Here is a 26,430-nt window from a genome sequence, read left to right as displayed (position 1 = left end):
GTTCATTATCTTCATGGACAAAATTTCTAGGCGCAGTCAGGGAACGGAGGGTGTCTGTTTTGGTGGCCACGAGATCTCGTCTCTGCTTTTTGCAGACGATGTGGTCCTGTTGGCTTCATCGAATCAAGACTTACAGCGTGCACTGGAGAGGTTTGCAGCCGAGTGCGAAGCGGCGGGGATGAGAATCAGCACCTCCAAATCCGAGGCCATGGTTCTCAGTCGGAAAAAGGATTGCCCCCTCCAGGTTAGGGGGGAGTTGCTCCCTCAAGTGGAGGAGTTTAAGTATCTCGGGGTCTTGTTCACGAGTGAGGGAAAAATGGAGCGGCAGGTTGACAGACGGATCGGTGCGGCATCCACAGTAATGCGGTCATTGTACCGGTCTGTTGTGGTGAAGAAGGAGCTGAGTCGTAAGGCGAAGCTCTTAATTTACCGGTCGATCTACGTTCCTACCCTCACCTATGGTCATGAACTTTGGATCATGACCGAAAGAAGATGATCACGGATACAAGCGGCAGAAATGAGTTTCCTCCGCAGAGTGGCTGGGCGCACCCTTAGGGATAGGGTGAGGAGCTCAGTCACCCGGGAGGAGCTCGGAGTAGAGCCGCTGCTCCTCCGCATCGAGAGGAGCCAGTTGAGGTGGCTCGGGCATCTGTTCCGGATGCCTCCTGGACGCCTCCCTAGTGAGGTGTATGGGTATGTCCCACTGGGAGAAGGCCTCGGGGCAGACCCAGGACACGTTGGTGAGACTATGTGCCTTGGGGTTCCCCCAGAGGAGCTGGAGGAGGTGTGTGGGGAGAGGGAAGTCTGGGGGGCTCTGCTTGGACTACTGTCCCCGCGACCTGGTCCCAGATAAGCAGAGGAAGATGGATGGATGGATGGATTGTATTATATAATTTTTGACCCTTCTCAATATGTCATAAATGCCCAAACAATAAAACGAGGTAATTAAGGTACCTAATGAAAGCAAATGGCTTCGATAAAAACTAGAGGTCACAACTTTCTGGCCAAGTGCACAAATTCTGCTTTAAGGCAACTAGTGGAAATTGACACTGAAGGGACTGGGGTTCATTCCTGGATCTGCTGCAGGGCACAGGCAGGATCATAGACAGGCAAAGCATAAAGTACCACACAGATACACACACATACAGCACACCCCTTTTGCCTCCTCCAGACCAAAGAACACACAAGGCGCCAGCCTATTTCGTTACATAACTCGCTGTGACGGAAAAGAGAGTCTCGTTCACTGACTACATTGCAATTGTTTCAACAAAGAAGTGATGTCTGTTCCATTTACATTATTTACTCATTTAGCTGATGCTTTTCTGCAAAGCAGCTTTCAATGTTAAGGTACTTTTTACAATTACGTACCCATTTATGCAGCTAGGTATTTTTTACGAGAGCAATTTAGGGAAGTACCTTGCTCAAGGGTAGTACAGCTTGATGTGACATTCAAACCTGCAATGTTTGGGTCCAAAGGGAGCAGCTCTAACCACTACGCTACCAGCTGCCCCCTACAATTTTAATACCAACACTGATATTGAACTATGACTCGTATTATTATATTTACAATTTATAGGTTTACATACACAAACTGATATTTTGCTGGAGACATCCAGGCCAGGAATTGGAGTGGCAACGTTCAGCTTCATGTCCTAAACAATTGTCACTTTCCATCCGGTGTGTGTGTGGCCGCATGTGTGTGTCCACAATGAGTTCATCGGGAGCTGAAGGAACCTCCTGGTGGAGGACATGGCAGATACACACCTAACCTTTGGGAGAACTCGTAGAACTTCTTGAGCATTCCTACCAAGGGCACAACCGCTTCCCATGCCTTGTCTTGCAAACTCTCCTCATTGGGGTGTTGGATTGCCTGGAGCAGGAGGACAACAAACCGCAGAATGACCCTTGCATAACTTCATCAGCTATGGAAATTATGCTTCATAATCTTACCTATCACTGCAATGAGTGTAGGGAACAGTGTTACTGGAGTGACATAACGTGGTCAATTTTATAGACCTCCTGAAATGTTGGGACCATGAAGCAAACTGTTACCTAGATACATAACAACAGAGACTATAGGAGACATACACGTGATTTACATTTACATTTATTCATTTAGCAGACACTTTTCTCCAAAGTGACTTACAATGAACTCTATGTAATGTTATCAGCCCACACACCTTATTCACCGTGGTGACTTACACTGCTAGATACACTACTTACAATTGGTCACTCATCCATACATCATACATTTTAGGTGGAACTTTTCAGTGACGTCTTCCATCTTAGGTTAAGGACTCACTGTTCCAGTCAAGAAGAATCAACCCATTTTTGGGAAACTACTTAGCAAATCTAAGCATCCTGGAATAGTGACAACCTGAGGACAGTAACAATAAATTCTGAATATAACAGATGTGATAAAAGGACCCGACGCAACACCTTCTGAGGATCTTAATGTGTTGCACAATGCCAACAACTGTAGATTGGCAGGTAAAACATCTGATAAATAGTTCCGCACAAAACCCATCACACACACACTGATTTTGTGAGAAGAAAGAAACATAAACATGCACAGTTTACACCTGTCTCTGGGATCAAAACCAAGTTAATTCCTAAAAAAAAACATCCAACCGGTATAGGGTTCCGGGCACTGAGGAATTGATTCCAACTGTTTCCAGGAAGAATAATTATATTATGTTGACAGACTGACACAAGCTCACTCTAAAATGATCAAAAACATAACTACCATTAGTAACATTATTCCCATTATAAAGAATTTTCTTCCCATGAAATTATCCCCATTGTCATACTTCCTAAGGAAATTTTATCAAGTCTGGATAAGTGAATATCTGTATAAGCCTCTGTACAACAGGGAATTCGTACTGTATGATGCATATGTTAAAGATGTATTATACAGGTCATACAGGGCCTTTTATAAAAGGTGTAACCAAAACAAATACGTGGAGCCAATAAAATGTCTCGTACCTCTCTGATCTCTACCCCAGCTCCTTGGTAGGCCTGCAGGTCTTCTAGGATGCCCCGCGCGTCCTTCAGGACTATGTTCACTTGGTCCCAGACTTCCCTCTCGGATTCAGTGGGCTGTGCGTCTGGACCAGATACATCGAGATGGTCAGAGCCACTGAACTAAAGTGCAGCTGGAAAAAAATGGGCTTGTATCCACACATTCATTTATCCAACACTTTTCTCCAAAGCAACTTAAAATGTTAGGCTACTTTTTACAATTATTTACCCATTTATACAGCTGGGTAGTTTTACTAGAGCAATGTAGGCTTCGCATACTTCCAAGCAGCACTGTGTCTTTGGATATTGAAAAGCACTTTGAGAAACAGCTCAGAAAAGTGTTAAAACGTGGCAGAGCTGGATGCTGGGAGGAAAGATGTGGATGCCACTGCAGGGGGTCATACCCACAGGTTCCTACGCCAGCCATGGACAGAGAATTCAGGGAGAGCAAGGACATGCACACCTGATGGATCTCCAGCAGGAGGATGCTGCAGTACACTACTAAAGCAAGTAAAGCAGCGGGGGTACGGGTCACGTCTGTCTGTGTGTGTGTATGTGTGTGGGGGGGAGCAGGCTGATGACACTGCAACAGAACAGTGTAAGGAATCTCACTTTCAAAGTCAAGAAAGAAGTTGGGTCCCTGCTCGAAGTCTGTGCAAGCCAAAACTTTAAGAAGGTTCCCCATGTTAACACACCTGTCGAGACAAAGAGGAAGAGAAACAATTTTCAATTGTGGCATCTGGTTCTTTTATTTGTGTACAGTGAACTACTAACAAGTAATGGGGAAAAAATGTCAAAGAAATAATCAATCAATTCGTGCCTTTACTCAAACAGAGTCTTGTCTAAACTTGACAAAAGCCTCTACCATAATTCAGATTCCAGATCCAGCAGAACACAGCTTTGCTAGGAGCCCTGGCGTTGACTAGGGAGGAGGATTACAGCGAAATCATTCTTTTATTTTATTTTATTAAAGCACAACCAGTCATCGATAAACAGGGGGCCGTGCATATTGTCACTGTAAATGATGATGATTTAATGGGAACTGTGACTTTGGCGATACAAACAAATCACGTTACATACAAGCCTGCAGTCTCAATCGCGTGCGTAAGCCACGGAGCCAGTTTACCAGGGTATGACCTCGAAGTAAGTGTTAGAGACAAATAAAAGGATAGAGTACCCAACGTTGACAGTATAAATTCCATAGTTCTCAAGTTATTATGGGAACAAGTGGATGAGTTCAGTCAACTGCTCTTTCCTCATGCCCTTCACTCTCCTTTACCCTTTTCCCTTTGGTAACACACTTATCAGCTAACCCTAACCCAGCAACGCCTCCCCCGATTCCTCCCAGTCCTCTGGGGGAGGCTGTGTGGAGCTGAGCATCCGAGAGTTCAAGCTACATCCCACCCACCATTCCTGTGCTCACGTGAGCCATGTCTGGCAGGAGGCTACTGTGTTGACAAGCAGGGCCTGGGGGTGTCGGGGGGGGGCTGTAGAAGGTGTGATAGCAGGTATATAGTGTTCCCATCATGCAGTATGTATAATTTGACCTCTTAAAGGAGCCAACACCGAATGAGACATACTCAACACTGCCCAGTTGCACACCAGACCCTCCCAGCCCTTCCCAGTTCCACACAAATTTTTCCATCTACCAGACCCGCTTCCAACGCTGCTCAACCTGCTTGGGGGGGGGGGGGCTGGGGGCTGGGGGCTGGGGGCTGGCAGTGTATCAGATGCTGCAGAAGCGTTACTTCCTGCTCAGTCCTCACTGACTCAGCAGTCCAGATACAGCAGCTGAGTGGTCATTCATGGTTTCCTTCCAGCACTTTGCTGTAACCGCTCAGGCCATTTTTGTGCTAATCCTAAGGATTTCCGACTCAAGTCCTGCAAGTTATGAGCTGAAGCGGTTTGTCAGTCCAAGGCCATGATGACGGCTTCCCACCTAAACACTTCTATCCTGAAAAATATATATTTTTTAGTAAGCTCATGTGTACTCGCCCATCTTTGCTTTAGTTATCGTTAAAGTTGAACAATTGTAAACTGTAAATGATTTAATAGACCCTCCAATGGACCTGTGTCCCATCCAGGGTGCACCCCCCTCAGCTGTGTGCCCAGGATAGGCTCTAGACCACCGTGACCCTCGGGACAAGCAGTTATTGAAAATGGATGGAAGGATAACTTAATGAAAGTGGCATTTCAGTCACGTATCATTACACAGTTATCCCATGTGTCAATGGTTGTAGGGTTAAGGCCCTAGGAGTGTCTCCAGTGCAAGTTAGGAAGGCATAGTGACAGTGTGATAAACAAAAAAGTGCAGACAGACCATGTTTGCTTCCTACGAATGGCAGAGAGTAGCCCACAACTGGGAGCCACACACACACACACACACACACACACACACACACCTCTACCTCCAGCACTGCACTTCGATTGGCTGTGAAGCTCCCCCTTGTATCTATGGAAATTTTTTTTTTTTAAGGCTGATGTCTCTGGAAAACATTTTGGCAGCCAATCAGGGGGCAGTTATGGAGTGGAGTGGCCACAGTAAATAAGGCCTGAAAGCTCTTGAATAATTGAACAGGAGCACATAAATGCACCAAATGAGGAAACTGGCAGGACAGCAACAATTTTTTTTTTTTTTGTTTGGGCGGGGCAGGGGGTGCTCCACATTTCAGCTCAAAGGGCTGTTAAAAATTCTGCTTTAACTTAGGTCTATTTCTGATATTGTCCCCAAATATTGAAACTGGGGAATTAGGACGGAGGGAGGCAACACACCCACACAACATAGTGCTCAAAGCAGGGGTGTCCAACGTACCTCTCATCCACCCCACCAATTTCAAGAACTACTTGTCCTTATGTTCACAGTGAACAGGAAGCATTGGGCGCAACACTGTGGGGGGGTACAACCAGGGTAGGACATCAGTCCATCACAGGGTAGTGACTCATACACAAGCACTAAGAGCAACTTAGCATCAGCAATCCACCTGAACTGCACAGCTTTGAACCACGAAGAGAACATGCAAACTCCACACAGACCGAGGGAGAAATGAACCCACATCCTCTCACACCACCCAGGCACTGAGAGGAAGTAACGCTACTCGCTGCGCCTCCATGGCGTCCCTCTATACCTTTCATATATAGTCATATTCCATAAAGATATATATTCAAGAAATAAATTCGATTCAATCCCACAAGAAAAGTCAGAGAGAAAACTGAACACACACAAGGAGGAGGTAAAATACAAGAAATAATGTTTAATTTATATTTATATATGATATATATTTATATGAACGTCACTTGAAGGGGGTGCGGTGGCGCAGTGGGTTGGACCACAGTCCTGCTCTCCGGTGGATCTGGGGTTCGAGTCCCGCTTGGGGTGCCTTGCGACGGACTGGCGTCCCGTCCTGGGTGTGTCCCCTCCCCCTCCGGCCTTACGCCCTGTGTTACCGGGTTGGCTCCGGTTCCCTGCGACCCCGTATCGGGCAAGCAGTTCTGAAAATGTGTGTGTGTGAACGTCACTTTGTTGACTTTTGCACTCGGAGCCGACAGACCACCTCATAGTAACAATTACGGAAAGGGCCAAAAAAAGGATGGAGACTCCAGCTGGAGCGAATCCCTCTCATAGATCCTGCAGAGCCCAAGACAGCACCAGCACCACATGTACACAAAGTACCCAGCACAACGTGAATGAGAGGAGTGCTGGGTGGCATGGCCTATAAAGGATCGGCCAGGGACAAGAGACACTGCTGAGACGGTGCTGCCAGAGCAGTCATTTGACGCAGGAGGATGGGGGTGGGGTGGCGGCGGAAGCCTGAGCGTGAGCCGTCGCAAAGGCCGCTGTAAACTTGACCTAAATTCTCCTGGTGACATGCCACATCACATCAGCTCATGGTGCCCGCCGGAGCTGGCTGATGAAGAGCCAATCAGACAGGCAGAACACGGGGGGGGTCCCTCTCCAAACGGACCTGGCACGCATATCTATTGCTGCCCTTCACCAAAGTCCTCTGCCAAGTGGCAGACTTTCCCCCCACATCTTTACCAGTCTGAACACCTTGACATGTATGTTTTCAATATGAAATCTGGGAATATGCCTCATCTGCAAAAAACTCATCTTAATGTATTAAAACCTGCAAAATTATTACACAATTCACAATCAACATACAGGAGATGGATGGTAGTATAGTGGTTAGAGCTGCAACCTTTCTTCCAAAATTTGTAGATTTGATTCCCACCTCTAACTGCAGTAAAATTATCCAGCTGCATGAATGGGAAAATAATTGTAAGTCACTCTGGGAAAAAAAAGCATCAGACCAACGTAACACTGTACTCCTGCCACGGTTACTTAAGGTGTTACTTGACACAAAAAAAGCAGATTTTATAAAACAAGGCTTACTCCCTGCTACTGGGAACCTAAACTATTGCCTTATTCTGCTGAAAAACTCAGATCCAACATGAACCCAAATGAACAACATAACAACTGACCAAAACGATCCTCAGTGGAGTCCCCCGCTGTTCCATAGACAGGATCTAAACAAAGTGTGTGCTGCAATGTGAGAAAAATCATGATCATAAACAAAAAAGAGCACTCAATAAAACTTTTATGTGAAGCTTTGTCTTCTTTTTCTCTAAACAAACCGTACATAATTCATGGTTTCACAAAAACTGATGCAAAAACGAATAACCTCACAAGATCCGCCCCTGGTATGTTCCCATACGAGTTGGCGCGAAGGGCCGGGTTCCACCGATAAAGGCAGAAACGGCGGAAGTCTGCAGACGGGGGAGGGGGGTGATGTTTTCAGGTCACAGAGACAGCGCAGCGCAACATCTCCCATGTCAGGCGCTTGGTGCCAGCCTCACGCCTGAGTGGGCATCCACTAACCGCCTTTGGCCCCATTTCTCAAGGATGAGGGCCAAGACCGTGACAGTGGTCCTTCTGGCCGCACCCTCGAGAAGAGCACTTTCAAATTAACCATGCTCCTAGAACCGCTGTTATTATGGCCCACAGCCCTATTTCTCGAGTCTGTCCCCGATTCCTCGTAAAAGAGGAGAGGGGAAAATGTCCAAAAAGCACCTTTTCAATGGTAACCACCTGCTGAGAATACGTATTCGGTCTTTTTATTGCTCTGTAAAACAGCCTCTCCAGGACTTCCTTCAAGGAGACAAGACAAAGGCAGTGATTTTTTTCGGTTTGATTTGGTACTGACAATATTACCTAGAGGGACAAACTGCAATCTCTCTCCAGAAGAGCAAACACTGGCAATGATGTGACTGAAAGGTATGAATGAAGCGGTCCACTCCTCCACTCACAGCGTACTCATCCTGCACATGACCATGTTTACATACCCGCATGGGAACTTGACACTGATTCACTTTAATAAAACAATGACTCATGAACCAACTTCAACTGAAAAGCATGAGAGTTGTAAACCATGACTTTTAAATATCCCATTCAGTTTAAAAAGGACATTTTACATGTTCAAGGAATCCCTAAAAGGTGTATTTTTGAGGTATACTGCATCTTAAGGGAACTATTCCCAAAAAGTACATGAAATGAGTTCAGTGACTATATAATGCATTCATCCCCTTGGACTTTTTCCACTTTTTCTTGTGTTAAAGCATGGGACAATGATGCATTTAACTCCCAAATCTTGCGTTGAGATATATTCGGTGCATCTGGGATTTTCTTCCACCCCTGTCCTGACTGATGTTCTTCATTCAGAACATTGCCTCACATCTGCTTGGAACGTTCCCTGGTCCTCATTGTGTGGTTTTTCCTTGGAAATGCTAAGCGGGGAAGGCTTCCAGACACAGTATTTATTGTGAAATCACGTGAAACACCTCAGCGTCAGCCTCACACTTGCCGACTCCAAACACATCAGTACTTCAGAAACAATTTAGGTACCTTAAAGCAACGTTGTGAATACTTCTGCATTTGATTTTTTTGTTTTATATTTTAAATTTATGTAGTATGATGCCTGTATTTTTTCTTCTCACTAGGTCTTTGTATTCACAAAAATCCTCAGTTAAATGCATCATAATTCCCTGCTGTAAAAATAATCCAAAAGAGTCCAAGGGTGTGAATACTTTTTACTGGCACTTTCTGCTGACAGTGGTGGAAACACTAGTTTCCTACCCAGATTTAAAATGTTAAAATGTCACATTGGCTCCTAAAAGACAGAAATCCTGACATTTGTTTATTGCCCTCTTCGGAGGTAAACCAATGTTTGTTGACCCATTTGCAAACTGGCGCTTAATTCATACGACTGACACTAAAGACAAACGGCATGCCATCAGCTCAAGTCTACATGAACCCAACAAGTCTCTGAGCCAGCAGATGGCATAGTGTATGAAGTACTGTCTTTGGACCCAACAATAGCAGGTTCAGATCCCACATACCACTTTAGCACTCTTGAGCAAAAGTACTTACCCTGAATTGATAGAGTAAAAAAAATTACCCAGCTGTATAAATGGGTAAATACATGTAGGTATCTTAACATTGTAAATTACCTTGGAGAAAAGTGTCAGTTAGATGAATAAATGTAAAGCTGTCTGGAGTTGGACTCAAGATGTCATACTATCACCACATTGTATGCATTCCTATAAGACTCATGTCGCAGTCCAACTGACTGGAACCATAAAATGGTCCAGAGATCATCAAGTTTCTAGCACTACCTTACTGTGCATTACCTGGGATTACCTGACCTGTTTCAGGGCTTACTAACTAAATACCCAGCATGCTGCAGGCCGCCCTACAGTTTCCTCTACCTTGGCTCACAACAACTGACAGTATAATGGGAACATTTACAAGCCTTAGCTTGTGTTCATGTGGAAATGTACTAAATAAATAATATCAAAATCAAATGGCTTCTGCTACCAAATGACAGGCATTGCGGAGTAAAAGTGTAGCAAAGCATACCACCCTGTGCCCACTGTGTGCACTGCAACACTGTGAAGTCAGTCAGCACATGAAACAGGTCCCCTTGCTTTTGCTACTGTATCGCCCTTTCACGCTGCTCTGGTACACTGCAATGTACAGTGTGTGGATAAAAGTTTGCTATGTTTATTCTTTATGTGATTCCCATAACACTACATTGAGAATATCAGTTATGTCCAAGAATAATAGCAAGAAGTCTATACAACTGTACACACTCCTGCAATCTCAGGAAGATGAAATAACGTAAAAATTATTCCAATTACATTCTCATGTTTCTACTTCAAGTGGTACATAATAAAACACAAAAAATTTTTTGACAATTATCAAATCAAATGAGTAAATAATTAAGCATGATGCTAAGTGTTGCTTCTTAAAATATTAACCAAAGTAAAAGTGCCACATTTGACCCAGAGGTGCAATATGACATCCAACAAAAACAGTATAAAACTTTCTTTAATATTGTTATTGTCATGATTTGTGTAATTTTATGGTATTCATAGTTCACATGAATTTATGCAATTCATTATAATATTGGGTCAGAACGGATGAAGTCCGACATTTAGAATGCAATACTGTGCTTCTACAGGAGTAATTCAGAAACCACAAGCACATAAAACACTAGTGACAAAACATCCCCCCCAAATTGCACATCATGTAAACTATGAATGTTGGAGAAAAGTCATTATGAACAAGACACTTTAAAATGACCCATTGAAAGTAAAACTTTCCCTGTCTTTATAATATTGTGTATTGGTACAATCAGGCTTCATCCATGGTTAAATACACTGGTGTCATGATGTCCAGCTGAATTATCAGTTAAGATGTTCATAAAAATGCAGTATGAACATAAAACCTAAGATTTTAGGTTTCTACCCTGCCACAAGGTAATGGTATTGCTTCATTTTCTGTATCACGAGTTTTCAATAAAATAAATTTTTCTAAGCTTAAATAATTACATAAGCATCTGGACTCAACCAAATACAGGATTAAATATAGGATGATTGTGATGACTTCTAATATCTAACTGTCCATCTCTCCAGCTCAACCTGGAGAGTCACTGAAAATCAAAGTAAAGGAGACCTGTAGAATGGTTTTGACCCTCAAAGTTAATTCTATAGATCTTGCACTCAGCAGAGCTCTGATGTTATACAAAATAACTCATTTCCAGTGTTACAGTAGCTTGGAACTTAAAGGCAGTGAGGAGCACGGATCTACCCTAATCTGAAGAACCTGGAGAAAACAAGTTGACAGATGACAGGTTCATCAAATTCTTAGGTCCAGGGTGAATAAGCAGTGCCTTGTTAGCGTTGCCGAAGCTTGTAGAATAAGTTCTTATTATAACAATGGTACTGCTGACTTAAGAGGAAAATTCAGATCACAACGAAGTCGGCTGGAGGACTGTGCAAATTGAGGAACTGAATGTGTGACCTCAACGATGCAGTCAACATATAACGAAAGACATGTCACTTACAGCTATTGTGTGTAAACCGCAGCGCAACTGAAGCTCTGCTCGGTGTAGGAATGCAGCTCAAGATGTGGGCAACCACTGACCTATTGGTGCCACAGTAAGCAGCGTTGGCAAAATGGAAACAGAACATCATTTCTCAAATTGGCTTGGCGCAACTCGACTTGTTGCATAAACCCAACCTAGGTCGCAGCCCCTGCCAGCCAAGTGCAGCAAAAGCTGCTTGTTTTTCAAAGTTGGAAATACAGTACTTTGCAAAAATATTCAGACCTTGACCAATTCTCTTATTTTATTGAATCCCAAATGGTGCATTTAAATTTTCTTCTGTGTGACATTTTCATCCATTACACTGAAATAATTTTCTAATAGCTCAAATATTTTAGAGTGAATTTTTTTTTTTTTTTTTTACACAATAGCAAATATCTGAGATTTTTTCAACTCTAAATTTGATTTTTTGTGCAAGTATTCACTCCTGTGCTGTAGAACTCATCTGGAGCATCAAATATAGCTAGCTGATCTTTCGTTTCTGAATGTTAGCTATCTAAAACCAGGACTGGATTTCTAAATGTCATAAATTCACACTAGAGGTAGACCTACAAATATAGTATAAGAGAGTTTACTGTATCATTATCTATGTAAACAATTAATGGATTGAAGTGAGTGCATGAACTCTCCAAATTGAAAATGGAAAGATGCAAAAAATACAGGTATCCTATGATTTACAAAACTAATCTGTTTCAGCAAAAAAAAAAAAAAAAAAAAAAAAAAAAGCTGTGTATATTGAATTTTCAGATATTGTAATTATTTCCCATTAAATGGGAAAAAGAATAATGTGTTCCTAGTCTATCTGAAACTCCAAAGCAATTTCACCACGTCACAACAACACTGTAAAACACCTTTGTAACGTAACAACCCACTTTACTGTGTTGCTGGTGGGCTTGGGACACTGATTTCAGTGAGTAATTCAAATCCTCATACCGGCACTCTTCCTTGACTCAGCCAAAAATTTATCTACGAGGCAGACGGCATTAAATAAATAAATAAATAAATAAATAAAAACTTGCACAATGATAAAAAAGTGCATCACTGAGCACAAAATCACAACAGAACACGCTCCTGAACTTATCCCACTGCCCCTACCCAACCGCTAACGTGTATAAATGGATCTTTTGCCAGTTTAGAGGAATCACAAAGCACTGTCCCTGTCATTTTTAAGACCATGAGAGAGGGGAGACATTAAAGCAAATGCACTTCAGGGATTTCCCTCCCTTCCCTGCTCCACAGGTGTACAGCTGCATCCTCTCCATAAGCCAGCGTTCTCAACAGTCCTGTTAAGATCTCAGGCCAGGAACGCTTCTCTTGGCCAAATTCGGCTCATTTTAATCACAACCTTGTTGCAATGGAGGAAATGAGAGTGAAACCTTGGTGGTGGCAGCTGTTAGGAATTTTCCCTTTTTTGACTCCATCTATGCCTGGTTTTATCTGCCTATCAGAAGCTGGCTGAAGAAAAGTGGATATTGCAGCTGTTTGATACCGTTATTGCCAAACTATTCATTTATTATATGTTCCTCCATAAATGTTCAAGAACTGACCTCCCAGGAAGCACAGGAATAAGGCAAGTGCACCCTAACAGTCCATAGCAGGACAATCACAAACATGGTCACTCACAGAGGCACACGTAAGGGTAATATTAGTTCTGGACTCACAATTTCAGAGAAAAATCTGTTTTGTTGAAACATGTTTTTGGGCGGTGGGAGGAAAGCAGAGCACCAGGAGGAAGCCCACGCAAACAAGAGAACATGAAATCTCCAGACAAAGATTTCTGGAGGGAGCAGTGGGTTGGACCTGGTCCTGCTCTCCGGTGGGTCTGGGGTTCGAGTCCCGCTTGGGGTGCCTTGCGGCGGACTGGCGTCCCATCCTGGGTGTGTCCCCTCCCCCTCTGGCCTTACACCCTGTGTTACCGGGTAGGCTTCGGTTCCCCGCGACCCCGTTTGGGACAAGCGGTTCCGAAAATGTGTGTGTGTGTGTGTGTGTGTGTGTGTGTGTGTGTGTGTGTGTGTGTGTGTATACACAGTGCTGTATTTGTTTGCACTGTTATCTTCACTTTTAAATGTTGTCTTCTGCTTTTTTTTTTGAAGCAGCACCACTCTTTCCACTTGCTAGACATTCTGAATGAAAACTCGAAATAAAAATAAAAAAGGAATCACACATAAAAACTTTTGTAAACGAAATACAATGACCGCAAAGACGCCCAAACACCAACGGAGACCCAAACAATAACAAATACAGGGCCTTGCAGCATCACGGCCAGCCGATGTTGTTGTACAGCACACGTTGAGGTCGTTCATCGACATTACAACTAAACTTCAGGACCCAAGAAAGTATAAGGTTCCTGGGATGCCCACTATAAATCAGGGACTACCTGTACTACATTAACTGCTTACACATCAATTATTTAAACCACACCACAAGCAATGAAGACAACGAGAAGGGTTGGCGTCAGTGTGGGGAGAAGTGGCAAGAAGTGGAGAATTCCACAGAAGATCCTTTTCACAAGCACTTTGCTTGTATTTCTGATTATCCTCATGGTCCACAGATTGAAGAAATGCACATCACAATGTCTCCCATAGTGAATATACTTATGGAGTGGCCATTTATGAGACAAATCAAGGTGTAGGCCCTGATGCGGCAAGACAATCTGTCAAACTTGGGTCCCTGCAAGATACATGTGTATGAGAAATTACATCCCGAAACACTGCCCTGGATTAACTTGTGAAATTATAAAGCCAGTTTTCTTCAATATTATGTACCCTTTAAGACATACTTAGTAAGAGCAAGGTAAGAGTTTGCAGTAACTCTATAGATGCCTTCTTCCTGAAGAAGTAGTATTGAAAGCTTCATTAAAAAAAGCCTTCAACAAAAGGAACAGTTCCTCAGAGTCAAACACGGAGAAGGTAAATTAATACAAGATAAACGAATTTACCAAAGTATTTTTAGGAAAGTCCCAAAAAGGGTGCACAATTTGGGAAAAATGCCCTCAGAAACATTGTGCAGGACAGACAGAAACTGCTAGCCAAGCAATCAGGGTGTTATTATGCTTTACACTGTCGCACATTAAGGTATCTTGGTTGTCACATGAACTCCCCAAGCCCCTACAAACACAGTGTATAAAAAAAGTTAAGCAGGGCATTTCTGCCATCTGCCTCAAAGTGTTGATTATAACACATATTGCAAGTAAAAGGTCTGAGGGAGAAGGAGCAAAATTGTTCTGGTCCACAAAGAGCTCATGGCTAATGAAGGGAAAGGAGGCGGCAGGGAGTTGGGTCACACAGGTTAATGATGCTGGAAAAAGGCAAACACACAAACTGTTGTAAAGCACAGTACTGCACAAGTGGAAAAAACATTAGACAAACCAAGCAGAGAAGCAAAAGCCGGACTGTACTTTACTTACAGAAGTCAAACTCAGTTCAGCATCTCTCCAAATGCTGCCTCTCTGAATGGCAAAACTGAACGAAAATGTAAAAACCTTTGACTTATTTACATTTAAAAAAAAAAAAAACCACTTCTGTGCCGAACATAATTTTACAGTACTGATTTAGTGTTATGGTACTTACAATTATTTACCCAATGACACAGCTGGGTGAGTGATTTTTGTGGAGTAACTCAGGGTAAGCACCTTTCTTAAGGGTACTATAACTGGAGGTGGGATTTGAACCTCCGACCTTCAAGTACAAAGCCAGCAGCTCTAATCACTACACTACAAGCTGCCCCAAGGCATGTGTTGGACTTAATTATTTTGAACTGAGTTATTTTAGAGGCTGTACCAGTTTTACAAGCAAGTTCAGTTCTTAAGTTTAATATTGTTAGTACAATAGCTAGATAACTGATATGAAGTTCTGATACTGTTAGTAACATTAATACAGCAGATGGACCCATGTAATTCTTAGATTTATTTATAGTTTAACTTTTAAAAATATGATTGCAGTGACTGGGCAAAGAAATTTTTGTGTAATATGTAAAAAATTGTAAGTCCATTTCTGCTCTCTTAATTTATTATACCACCTAGCAGAACGAAATAATGATTTATACTTTGTTACTTAAGGGAATTAAGAAAAGTTAACAGATTTCTTTCTACTCAAAAATGTTTATAAAGGCAGGGATGCGGTGGTGCAGCAGATTTGGACTGTGCCTGCTCTCTGGTGGGTCTGGGGGTTCAAGTCCTGCTTGGGGTGCCCTGCGACAGCCTGGCCTCCCGTCCTGGGTGTGTCCTCTCCCCCTCCAGCCTTACGCCCTGTGTTGCCGGGTTAGACTCCAGTTCGTCGCAACCCTGCTTGGGACAAGCGGTTTCTGACAATGTGTGTGCCGGCTTACAAAGGAAAACACTTTTACTGTCATATTTCTGTCACTGTTCTCACTACTTAAATTTTTGCATGCAATATTTTTAACTTTCCTAAAAACCAATCACGTGACATTTAATGTGAGATGTTCACAGTAACTCTGCACTCAGCTATCAGTCTTCTGTGGATTTCATTGGCCCTTCTTACTCCGTCACTTATAACCATTATTATTACTACATGCTTTCTATTTTCTCCACAGTAACTTGCATCATTAAGTTTGTTTAGTAAACCACTTAGCTACATACCACTATTTACCATTTATACAGCAGGGTAATATTTACTGGAACAATTCAGGGCTACACACTTGCTCAATGCATTTGCATTATGAAATTAAACTGAAATTAAATTAAAAACCGGTCTTACTTTTCACAAAAAAACGGTTTCCATTAAGCCCCAAATGGTGTTCACAATCAATGCATTTAAGAAAGCAAAAACAGCACTTATTTGGTGACAATAAAAAGTAATAACACAGGGTATCAGAGCTACACCTACATTTCTAAAAAAACTGCATTGCTCATGTTTGATTATGTATACTGGATGTGTATAGGAATAAAACCAGAAGTTTTCCTAATTTTTATGGTGACAACATATTTGTTGATGTGCGCTTTTTTTTTTTCTTTTCATCTTTATCAGGTGTGCTATTAATTTTGGAGGCAGTGGCACCATCAGTACTATGATACACCGCAATCAAATACAATGAAAGGACTATCCAAAAAAAAAAATTTAAAAAAATAAAAAGATCTTGTAATGACAAATGAGTCACTTGCAGTGCAGATGTACTAACAATGTCCATTATAAATGAGATTTTCTTTAAAAAAAAAAAAAAAGTCTCCTCTGAAATTAACTGACAACTGACTGCATTAAAGATGCAACTTTGAGTTTTGTATATATCTCATCTTCATGTCTTGGCTCCTTCCTCCCTTTTTAACCAAAAACATTCTAACAAGAAGCACACCACCTGATTTCCTCTTTTCTCTCACAGAACCAAATTCAGACACCTATTCAGTTTGGCTCCTTACCAGTGGAAAAACGCATCACCCTCATTCTTCTGGACCTCAGTCAGAAGCCTTTGACAGTGTTAAGTCTTCTGTCCTTCTCTTTTCACTTGAGGGTCATACTACATGTCATGGCCTTAGAGTAGCTGAAGTCATTTCAAGTTGTGATTTTCTGTCTTCTGGAACAACTTTCTCCCTCCTTGCCAAATGCCTTCAACAGATGTTCCTCAGGGATCAGCACTGGGACCTTTCCTCTTCCCTCAATACAATTAGTTACGGGTTCCCTACATAACCTCTTCAATTTCCCCATCAGCTTTATGCAGATGACACTCCTATCAGAAACATTCCCTTCTTTCAATTCTCCTTTTGTGAAGAACTGCAACGTGACCCTGGACAACTCAGCCAGCTATCATCACATTTCTTCACTGGCCCAGAACTGTCACTTATTCCTTTACAACACTTGCAAAATATGCCCAGTCAGTCTTCACTAATGCAACCTCCTTATGAAGAAGGTCCTTGTTCCTGCATCTGCTGCTTAAGCCCCCTAAAGCATACACAGAACACAACTGCTTGTCTAAGGTACGACGTTCCTTGCCACACACACGCTCATATACACACTTCTGTTCTGGTCTCTCTATTGCTTAAGATGACAGCAAGAACCCAGTTTAAAGCCCTCCATCTATGGGCTTGGCTCCTCACTATCTCAACACACTCCTCTCTCCCCATCTTCAACATAGCTGTTGCTCATCCTCTACCTGGATTCACTTCATCGCTCATCTCCTCAACAGATACAGGCACCACTCATCATCTCTTCAGCTTCCACTCAATATCAGGTGTACCACCAGCCCTCATACTTCCTGACACCTCTTCAAGACCAATCTCTTCACTAACCTTGAAGCGATCTAATCATTCTCTCTTCCTCAATGACTCATTATGTTCTTAACCCTAATTTTTCTGTAATAGCTCATATTACCTGGAAAATGCTATTCTTGATTTCTTTTGTTAATATCAGTGATTGTATTTACATTAAGTCATTGAGCTGACTCTTTTCTCCAAAGCAACTTATAGTGTTAAGATACTTGCAACTACTGACCCATTTATACAGCTGAGTAATTTTACTACAGCAATTCAGAGTAAGTACTTTGCTTAAGGGTACCACAGCAGTAGGCAAGATTTGAAGCAGCAACCTTCGGAACCAAAGGTAGCAGCTCTAACCACCACACTGCAAGTTGATCTTGATAACAAACGTAATGCTTAATCTCGGATTGTCAACAACCGATTATCTTGCGACATTCGTAGCACTTTTTCTTTCCAATCTAACGCTGCCAGTCATCTTAGACAAAATCATAAGCCATATAAAGAATAATCTTGAAAAATCTTTAGAAAAATGTGCCATATATTATAGTGCATCTGTTCCAACATTACACCCATGTTTATGAAAATGTTCCAAATAAGATTTGAGGGAGAAAAAAAAAAAAAAAAAAAAAACCCACTTTCCACAGAACATGTGGGATGACATTATGTAAACTAATAAAAACAGAAAAACTCAACAGATAAAATGCCACAGAATAAATCAAGAGGATTCCCCCCAGTTCTTAATTTCAAGTGGACATCCTCCCCAAGACATATTCTATTGCTGCAGCAACATCATGAACGCTTCCGCACAGCTCAGAGCGAAAAGCAGGAAGTCAGCCTTTTCTCTGAGGTGAACTGCAAACCAGACGTGATATTCTTTCTAGTCAAGATGACAAGAGAGATAAATATATGCAAACTGATGAAAGTCATCTGGGAGTTTTACTAAGACAGACAGACAGACAGAGACAGACAGACAGACAGACAGACAGACACACACAAACCCTTTAGGACTTTGTCAAGGGATATACCTACAAGTTCTTATACCATCCAAGAAGTCTCCCGCAAAGACTCAGACTCGTATATGATTTCAAGGAATTAAAAAGAAAACCCCTCTGTAACCCAGCACAATAATATTGGCCCACTGTACAAAACACTGTACCAATTTTCAGCTAAAGACCTTGAGCTATTCCATGGAGTTGTCGACCACTGCATGCGCTTCTGCATCCATCGCAATGAGTGTTCAGCACATAATGGGAAAATAAAACCTAAACAAAATTTTTGCCAATTTGCTAAGAGGTAGTCTCAGCTAAACCAGTTTTATTTAGCTGACATTAAAGCAATAAAAGTCTTCATATTGCTGAAACATTTGGTGATGACTACCTGTTGTCAGGTCACCAGCATCCAGACCTGAAGGGGTTGGTGCAAGTGACCGGCCCACGCAGCCTACCGTGACACAGCCCCAGCGGCCCAGGAGCCCAAGATAAATGCCTCCTCCTTATTGTCTGGTCTAGGAAATGCAAATCAACAGCTATTTCTATCCCTGATGGGGCAAACAGTTGGTCAGTCAATATTTGCCTGCTTCTGTTAATCAGCAGAACTGGCACATACTAACTAATACATCAATCCATAAACTGCTGCATACTGTACTATACTGTACATGTATACTATATATAATACATACTGCTATATATACACAGCTATACTGCTACATATATAGTATACAGACACAACAGTATACCAAATGTTATACTGTGTATACTGCTGTGTACCACAATATAAACTATATTTACACAATATACAGTGTACTGCTATATGCATACCATACTACTGTACTATGCAATATACTACACATTTCTGTATATACCACAGTACTAAACACTATACTACTGTACCATGTTATATATATTATATAGTGTATATACTGCTATATATACTACAGTAGTATAACACTTTACTACTATCTGCTATACATATACTGTACATTGCTGTATGTACTGCAGTACAAAACACTATACTACTGTAGCACATTACACATATTTACATTAACATTTAGCTAACATTTAAGCTGACGCTTTTCTCCAAAGCAACTTACAATGTTAAAGTTACAATTATTTTACCCATTTAGCTGGGTAATCTTACTGGAGCAATTTTTGTTCAGTGATACTACAGCCAGAGATGGGGATTGAACCTGTGACCCTTGGATCCAAAGGGAGGAGCTCTAACAACTACGCTACCAGCTGTCCCTATATAAAAAGAAAAATTGTGTATATACTGCTACATTACAGTAGTATATGTTATATGTACCACACTGTACTACTATGTTATACTATACATTGCTGTATTATATATACTACTATAAATACACTACAGTAGGATACGCTATACTATTAGGCTACGCCACACTGTCTCAGTAGTGAGTAGAGGGACAGTTTTTCCACCTCCGGAGTAAAAGCCATGCATAAGATGTTTGCAGTAAAGCGCGAAACAGGAACAAGTGCGAGCAGCGCCCTTATCGTGGCCACCTTTACTGACAGCGCTTCTTACTCCAGAGCCGCACTTTGTGACTTTGTCTTTGCGGCGTCCGGCGAAGCTCGCCAGATAACGGTCCTTTCGGGAACTGGTGTTCGCCGACGCTGGATGCGCACAATTTCGTGTCACGGCAGATTCTCGCACAAAACACGGGGCTCGAGAGGAGGAGGAAGTGTCATTTAGGAGCGACATGAAACGCGGCTGTTCCTCCACCAAACGGAACTACCTGCTTTTGCAACTTTCAGCACTTCTTTCATTCGACACTTCTGCAAAGCACCCCGTTTTTTTGCTTTACGGCTGCAGTGGAATTCAACTAAAAATTCAGTTCAAGAGCGTTGATTCCGTGTTACCCTTCTCGATTGGTGAAAAATGCGGCACGGCCATCATATGATTATTATAATACTATACAGTGCGAGTTCATTCTCAACTGAAATAAAAACGTCTGCATCAGAACAGTGTCACGGAAAAAAAATCCATGTCCAACTCCATCAATTATTAAACACATTCTGCTCTTCACTATTAAAAAACGGAAAGTCCATTCCGCATTCGCAAGTTATGCTAGTCAAGGATAGCAAGGGGGGGAAATGCAAATTCCAACGGTTTTTTAACTACATCTTCATCTTCTCGCTGTCAGACATGTGATGGGAAGGAAAACGTTTAAATCCGCAGAGTTAAATCTAAATCCCAACACCGAACGCAGTTACGCGCGAAGAGCGCAGGTGCTAAAACCGCGCGCCCACGAGTCGAGATCCGAATTGCCGCTCGCTGCGCAGCGCACGCGGGGAGCGAAGCCCACCTCACAGCTGGAAGCCAGCGGAGCGCAGGACGATCCGCGCGCGGTCCGTTCGCCGAAACCCCGCCGCAACTGCAGTTGTAGGTGCAGTTGCTCCGCAGCGCTCGGCTCCGCACCGCAGAGTTCCGGGTTGGGCGCTCCGAACGTCACTGGGTGACTTTACACACAGGTTGGGACACGGTCCTCCTCGCGAGACGCAAGACATCGCTATAAAAGGAATTAGCTTCGTTCCAGACAGTACTAACTAAAACGTCATATTTAATGCATCTAACTGATAATAAATAACAATTTATACATTACGGTACGTACATATATTACAAATACGGTGACCGCGCTGCCTTGGACCCAGTCGAATCTATCCAGCTGTCGTGCCCTTGCATTACCTAATTGTTCCGGTAAAATTGGCCAGCTGTAGAAATGGGTAAATTATAATTAGAAGTATCTTACACTTTAAGTTGCTTGGAGAGAAGTGTCTCCTAAATTAACAGCAGTAAATGCCTATATTAGATTATTTACACACACAAGTTGATGTACAACGTTAAAATTATACTCAGACAGTCAGAGTACTTACTCAGTGTTGGGCCCTTCATCGTCGATAATCATGATAATGCGGGGTCGTGGAGCCGCATCCCTCCTCCTCAGTATTTTTGTACAAGCCCTCTAGTACTGTTGCTTCTATAATTGTCCCCCCCGGCTATCCATTTCATTTTTTTTGGAGAGATACACCTGAGTTTGTTGCTCAACCCGCGCTTTCCCACCGCTGACACGTCACTTCACATTCGCCGTTATCGCCCGCCAAAATGCTATCAGCCAATCAACCATCGATACGTCACTGTTTATTGCGATGTCCGCGCGCTAAGGTGCAGATGTTGCGCTCTAATGAAACATACTCTTAATGGTGTCAGTGGGCCTTCCATAGAGAGCTGTTTCTTACTTCCTACTTCATACCATAGTGTGTGTAAAAGTAGATCTTCGAACATCTGTTTGAACGACCTTTCTGGTCCTGTTGTGTTCCAACAAGGCGCCTTGATTGGTGCAGCTGAGTTTAATCTCGTCAACTGGATCCTTCTGGTGGCTTATTGACAAGTTTCCTGTTATAAAAGTCACGCCCTGGGCAGTATTAACTTCTGGCATAAAAGAAAAAGAGTGTGTGAGATTCTCTGTGTAGTAACACTGGTTATGTGTTGCTGAACTTGCAAAATGTCAAAGACCCAAATACACATTAATGTTGTAATTATTGGCCATGTGGACAGTGGCAAGTCAACAACCACAGGGCATCTCATTTACAAATGTGGTGGTGTGGATCCCAGGACCATTGAGAAGTTTGAGAAGGCTTCTGCTGAGGTTACCAGCTTGTTTTTTTGTTGAGCTGCTGGTCTGTTGCTTATTTTTGACTAATATGACATGTTTCTATTTCAGATGGGCAAAAGCTCCTTCAAGTATGCCTGGGTTTTGGACAAGCTGAAGGTTGAGCGAGAGCGGGGGATTACCATTGATGTGTCTCTGCTGAAGTTTAATACGCAAAAGTTTTCCATCACGATCATTGATGCCCCTGGTCATCGTGACTTCATAAAGAATATGCTAACTGGAACATCCCAGGTGAAAGAACTAAACTTTTTATTTAAAAAAAAAGAAAAAAGTCAATCTTTTGATTGTTGAAAGATAAGAGGCCTCATTAAACTGTGTTTTAGGCTGATGCTGCTGTGCTGGTGGTGTCTGCTGCCAAAGGGGAATTTGAAGCTGGTATTTCTAGAAATGGGCAGACCAGAGAGCATGCTTTGCTTGCCTACACTCTGGGGGTCAAACAGCTCATTGTCTGTGTCAACAAAATGGATGCAACTGAACCGCCGTACAGTCAGAAGCGCTTTGATGAGGTGGTGCGTAATGTGACAGTCTTCATTAGGAAGATTGGCTATGACCCTGCAGCTGTGCCATTTGTGCCAGTCTCTGGCTGGAATGGGGAGAACATGCTTGTTCCTTCTCAGAAGGTACAGTATAACCTCTTATCTTGGTTCAGCTAAATTAGCCTTGTGGGTCTTGCCATAAGACCTGGGTGACCTTAGTGTCTGTGCCTTCCCTGTAGATGCCATGGTTCAAAGCATGGAAAATCAAACGAAAGGAAGGACATGCAAATGGTAAAACGTTACTGGAAGTCCTGGATGCTATTTTACCCCCAGTGCGCACAGTCAACAAACCCCTCAGACTACCCCTCCAGGATGTTTACAAGATAGGAGGTTGGCTCATAATGGATGGTTACTGCTGTGTGGTCATTTAACTGGTCACTGTTTAGTGATGCCATATAAATAGTCATGATTGGTCATAACCCCTCTGGGATTTAAACAATCTGTTCAGGTGTAAAGTTTAGTTGCCCTCTAACCCTTTCACAGGGGTTGGAACTGTTCCGGTGGGGAAGATCGAGACAGGTGTGCTGAAGCCTGGCATGCTGCTGAAGTTCTCTCCAGCTAAACTGACAGCTGAGGTTAAATCCATTGAGATGCACCACCAGGGTATCCAGACAGCCTTCCCTGGGTATAACATTGGCTTCAACATCAAGAATGTGGCTGTGAGGAACTTGCGGCGTGGAAATGTGGCTGGTAATGCCCAGCATGACCCTCCCCAGGATGTAGCCAGCTTCATTGCACAGGTACCATAAAGCAGTCAGCCTCAAATTAACCTACTCTTGTTCTACCACATACTACTTCCTCAATCTCTATTCACCATGTGAATTTACTAAACTAAGCCAACATGCAACAGTTAAAGTACCTGGGGTCTTTGTCAATAGTTCAAGACCCCCCACATGCTATAGATCATGCATGTACAATTTTTTTTTTTTTTTTTTTTTTTTTTTGTGCAGCTTATAATTCTCAACCACCCTGGCATGATCAAAGTTGGCTACTCACCAGTGCTAGACTGCCACACTGCTCATGTTACCTGTCGCTTTGCTGAACTCCTGGAAAAGCTTGACCGCCGTACAGGAAAGAAGCTGGAGGACTCTCCCCAGGCTTTAGTGTCTGGAGATGCTGCTACTGTCAAGTTGGTTCCAATCAAGCCCCTTTGTGTGGAGAGCTTCTTCAGCTACCCTCCTTTAGGTGAGCCATGTTCATTGACTTGACTCAACATGTCATGTTATACAAGTCTCTCTTTACACGCTCAGGGCATTTTGTGTACAACTCAGGTCGGTTTGCTGCCAGGGACCTGAAGCAGACTGTGGCGGTGGGTGTAATAAAGTCTGTGGAGAAAATTGACCATGGAAGTCCAAAGAAACTCCAGTCAAAGTCTCAAACCTTCAAGTGAGCAATATTGACAATGGGCATCTACTGAAGCTTTAAGTTGGAGTTTTTTTTTTTTCCCCCTTTGCTTCCCTTGTAAATGGGCTTCTGAGTTTACTAATGGAATTACAAGGTGCATGGATTAAAAAGCAAAAATAAAGCCATTAAAATTTAAAGCATAACCTTGTAAAGGGGAATCATTGTACTTTTAAGTTGCCAGTTCATGGACTCCACAGCATGGAGCTATACAAATCTAATTACTTCCATGACTAGGCACATACTCCTACCACTTACTGTTGGCAGGTAACCATGTAGCATTTTTAAATGAGTGGCATCAGACATTTTCAACTTGCATAATTTTCTAATGCTTCTGTATAGATGCAGGGAGTAATCAAAGGGTGATTGGATCAATTTTTACTATTGATTGCCACAAAGTTGCATTATAAGCTTAGTAGGACCAAAAAGTGCAAAATCTCAAAGGATCCTTTGAGTGGCTTAGTAATGGGAAATTTCCAGGCTGCATTCTGTGGGGAGGGTGGTCAAAATTCTACCTGGTGGGAGCAACCTTAGGAAAAACAAGCTTATCTTCCACTATTCCCTCACCATAAAATACTTCCATACTCCGGGACACTTTCTCAAGGTAAAATCCGCTTACAAATATCCTTCTGCACTGTAAAAGCAGATGGTACCACTGTCACCAGTGAGCGTTTTCAGTACGTAGTTCAGCTGAAGGTAAATGGCTTGGGATGTTTTGAAGTGAAATTAAACTGGCTGAGAACCAGGCCCCTAAAAAATTTATGTACATGCCCCATTGCATTGTGTATGGGTGTGTTCAGTTACAATAACTTAAAGCACAAATACTAATGAATATATTTCTTTGAAGTGCATTTATTAGTTCAGTGGTATTCAGTCACTTGTCATAGCTTTATGGTTTTTCAGTCCAGTATTCTCAAAATGGATCTGAAAGCTGATTAAATTCCTATAACTAGGGTGTTTCTTCCTGAATATACAGTATTTCCAGGGATACATGAGATGAATGATACACAAGCTAGTCAACTGCCTTAAGCTGAAGCAGCAGGCAGCACACAATATATACAGATGCATGTACATAAATGTCTATATAGAAAGATGTGTACATATACCACACACTTAAATAGTAACAAACACAGATGTTAAGTGCTCAATTTTCAGGATTACTACCAGAAACCTAACATGGAGAACCAATTTTGAAGGCTGTTAATACTGGTAAATGCAGGATGTTTATTTACAATATAAACATACTGTACATCTATGCTTAGGTGAGTAAACAGTTTAGCTTAACAATGGCTATGTACAGAGGTGTTTCCATCAGTCTTACAGGAGGCCACTGAGGGACAGAACCTGGAGAGTGGGGTTTCCCACCTCTCTGTCCCACTGTCAGTCAGACAGAATGTGCACAAAGGACATGGGGAAGACGCCCTTCCTCTCTGGTTGCCCTTCAATGTGTCCAATCTACGAGAGAAACAAAACATGGATTACAAAAGGCTATCATTGCAGGATAAGTGAACGGTGACCAGGAAGAAATTTTTATCCAAAAGTCATCTTTTGCATTTGACTTTCTCAGTGATTGTAGAAATAGGACATTTAATTTCCACTTATCATTGCCAAGTGGAAGCACCATAGGTTTTATCATAAGTAGACAAAATTGTGCATTATCTACATACGTAAAATTTCATTAGCTCCTTTTGTGTATTCACTGTCAGTCTTCTGAAGATAAATGAACAAAGTGCCAGGTGAGCAGCGGACTGTTCTACTTGCAAACTTGACTTTTCCAAAATAGTGCAGGTTTAGCTTTATGGGGACAGAGCTATGGCAGACGCAGAAATGGTTACCATGGTATTTGCACTCACCCACCACTCCTGATCTTCCTCTCCTGTGACAACGATAACCTCCCCCTCAACAAAAGTGAGTTCATCATCGTTGTCAGCCTGGCAGTCGTAAATGGTTTTCACCCGCCGTACTTTGGCCTTACTCTGGAAGAAAGTAAAATATGGCTAGGGATGTACACTATTGCAGCAATTTGTCAGTAAGAAACTAAGCTTTGAGAATCCAAAATGTTGACCCTTTCAAGAAAGAAAATATTTGCATGTCATGGTGGTAAAAATGCTTTAGCTATTGAAATGTTTTTATCAGAGT

General features: G+C 42.4%; 3 protein-coding genes across 8 annotated transcripts in view; 1 reads left to right on the top strand and 2 right to left on the bottom strand.

Moving 5' to 3' along the window:
• Positions 1-21,114, bottom strand: part of LOC108942352 (protein FAM49B-like) — a 28,465-nt gene extending 7,351 nt beyond the window's left edge. Inside the window, exons 1-4 of the mRNA XM_018765663.2 lie at positions 20,990-21,114; positions 3,634-3,716; positions 2,986-3,107; positions 1,765-1,870 (exon numbers count right to left, since the gene is read on the bottom strand). Of these exons, the coding sequence (XP_018621179.1) occupies positions 1,765-1,870; positions 2,986-3,107; positions 3,634-3,706 (301 nt within the window). The 5' untranslated portion in view covers positions 3,707-3,716; positions 20,990-21,114. The remainder of the gene's footprint in view (positions 1-1,764; positions 1,871-2,985; positions 3,108-3,633; positions 3,717-20,989) is intronic.
• Positions 21,080-24,410, top strand: eef1a1l3 (eukaryotic translation elongation factor 1 alpha 1, like 3). Of its 3 annotated transcripts, none has more exons than XM_018765662.2 (7): positions 21,080-21,155; positions 22,406-22,585; positions 22,678-22,974; positions 23,070-23,220; positions 23,374-23,630; positions 23,841-24,075; positions 24,162-24,408. In XM_018765662.2, the coding sequence occupies exons 2-7, from the start codon at positions 22,406-22,408 to the stop codon at positions 24,278-24,280; spliced, it is 1,239 nt and encodes a 412-aa protein (XP_018621178.1). In that variant the 5' UTR covers positions 21,080-21,155; the 3' UTR covers positions 24,281-24,408. The 3 variants fall into 3 exon arrangements, with proteins under 3 accessions (XP_018621178.1, XP_018621177.1, XP_018621175.1); XM_018765661.1 differs by lacking the exon at positions 21,080-21,155 and adding an exon at positions 21,169-21,287; XM_018765659.1 differs by lacking the exon at positions 21,080-21,155 and adding an exon at positions 22,139-22,330 and having other exon boundaries at positions 24,162-24,410.
• A 734-nt stretch (positions 24,411-25,144) lies between these two features.
• LOC108942348 (arf-GAP with SH3 domain, ANK repeat and PH domain-containing protein 1-like) overlaps positions 25,145-26,430 on the bottom strand; it is an 81,326-nt gene continuing 80,040 nt past the window's right edge. For all 4 annotated transcript variants that reach the window (XM_018765657.2, XM_018765654.1, XM_018765655.1 and 1 more), the window contains 2 exons: positions 26,145-26,267; positions 25,145-25,746 (listed from right to left, as the gene is read on the bottom strand). In XM_018765657.2, coding sequence (XP_018621173.1) covers positions 25,672-25,746; positions 26,145-26,267 — 198 coding nt within the window. In that variant the 3' untranslated portion in view covers positions 25,145-25,671. The remainder of the gene's footprint in view (positions 25,747-26,144; positions 26,268-26,430) is intronic.

Source organism: Scleropages formosus, chromosome 5, assembly GCF_900964775.1.
Source record: "Scleropages formosus chromosome 5, fSclFor1.1, whole genome shotgun sequence".
Classification (NCBI taxonomy): domain Eukaryota; kingdom Metazoa; phylum Chordata; class Actinopteri; order Osteoglossiformes; family Osteoglossidae; genus Scleropages; species Scleropages formosus.
Note: the sequence above shows the minus strand (reverse complement) of the source record. Positions and strands in the feature narration are given on the sequence as shown.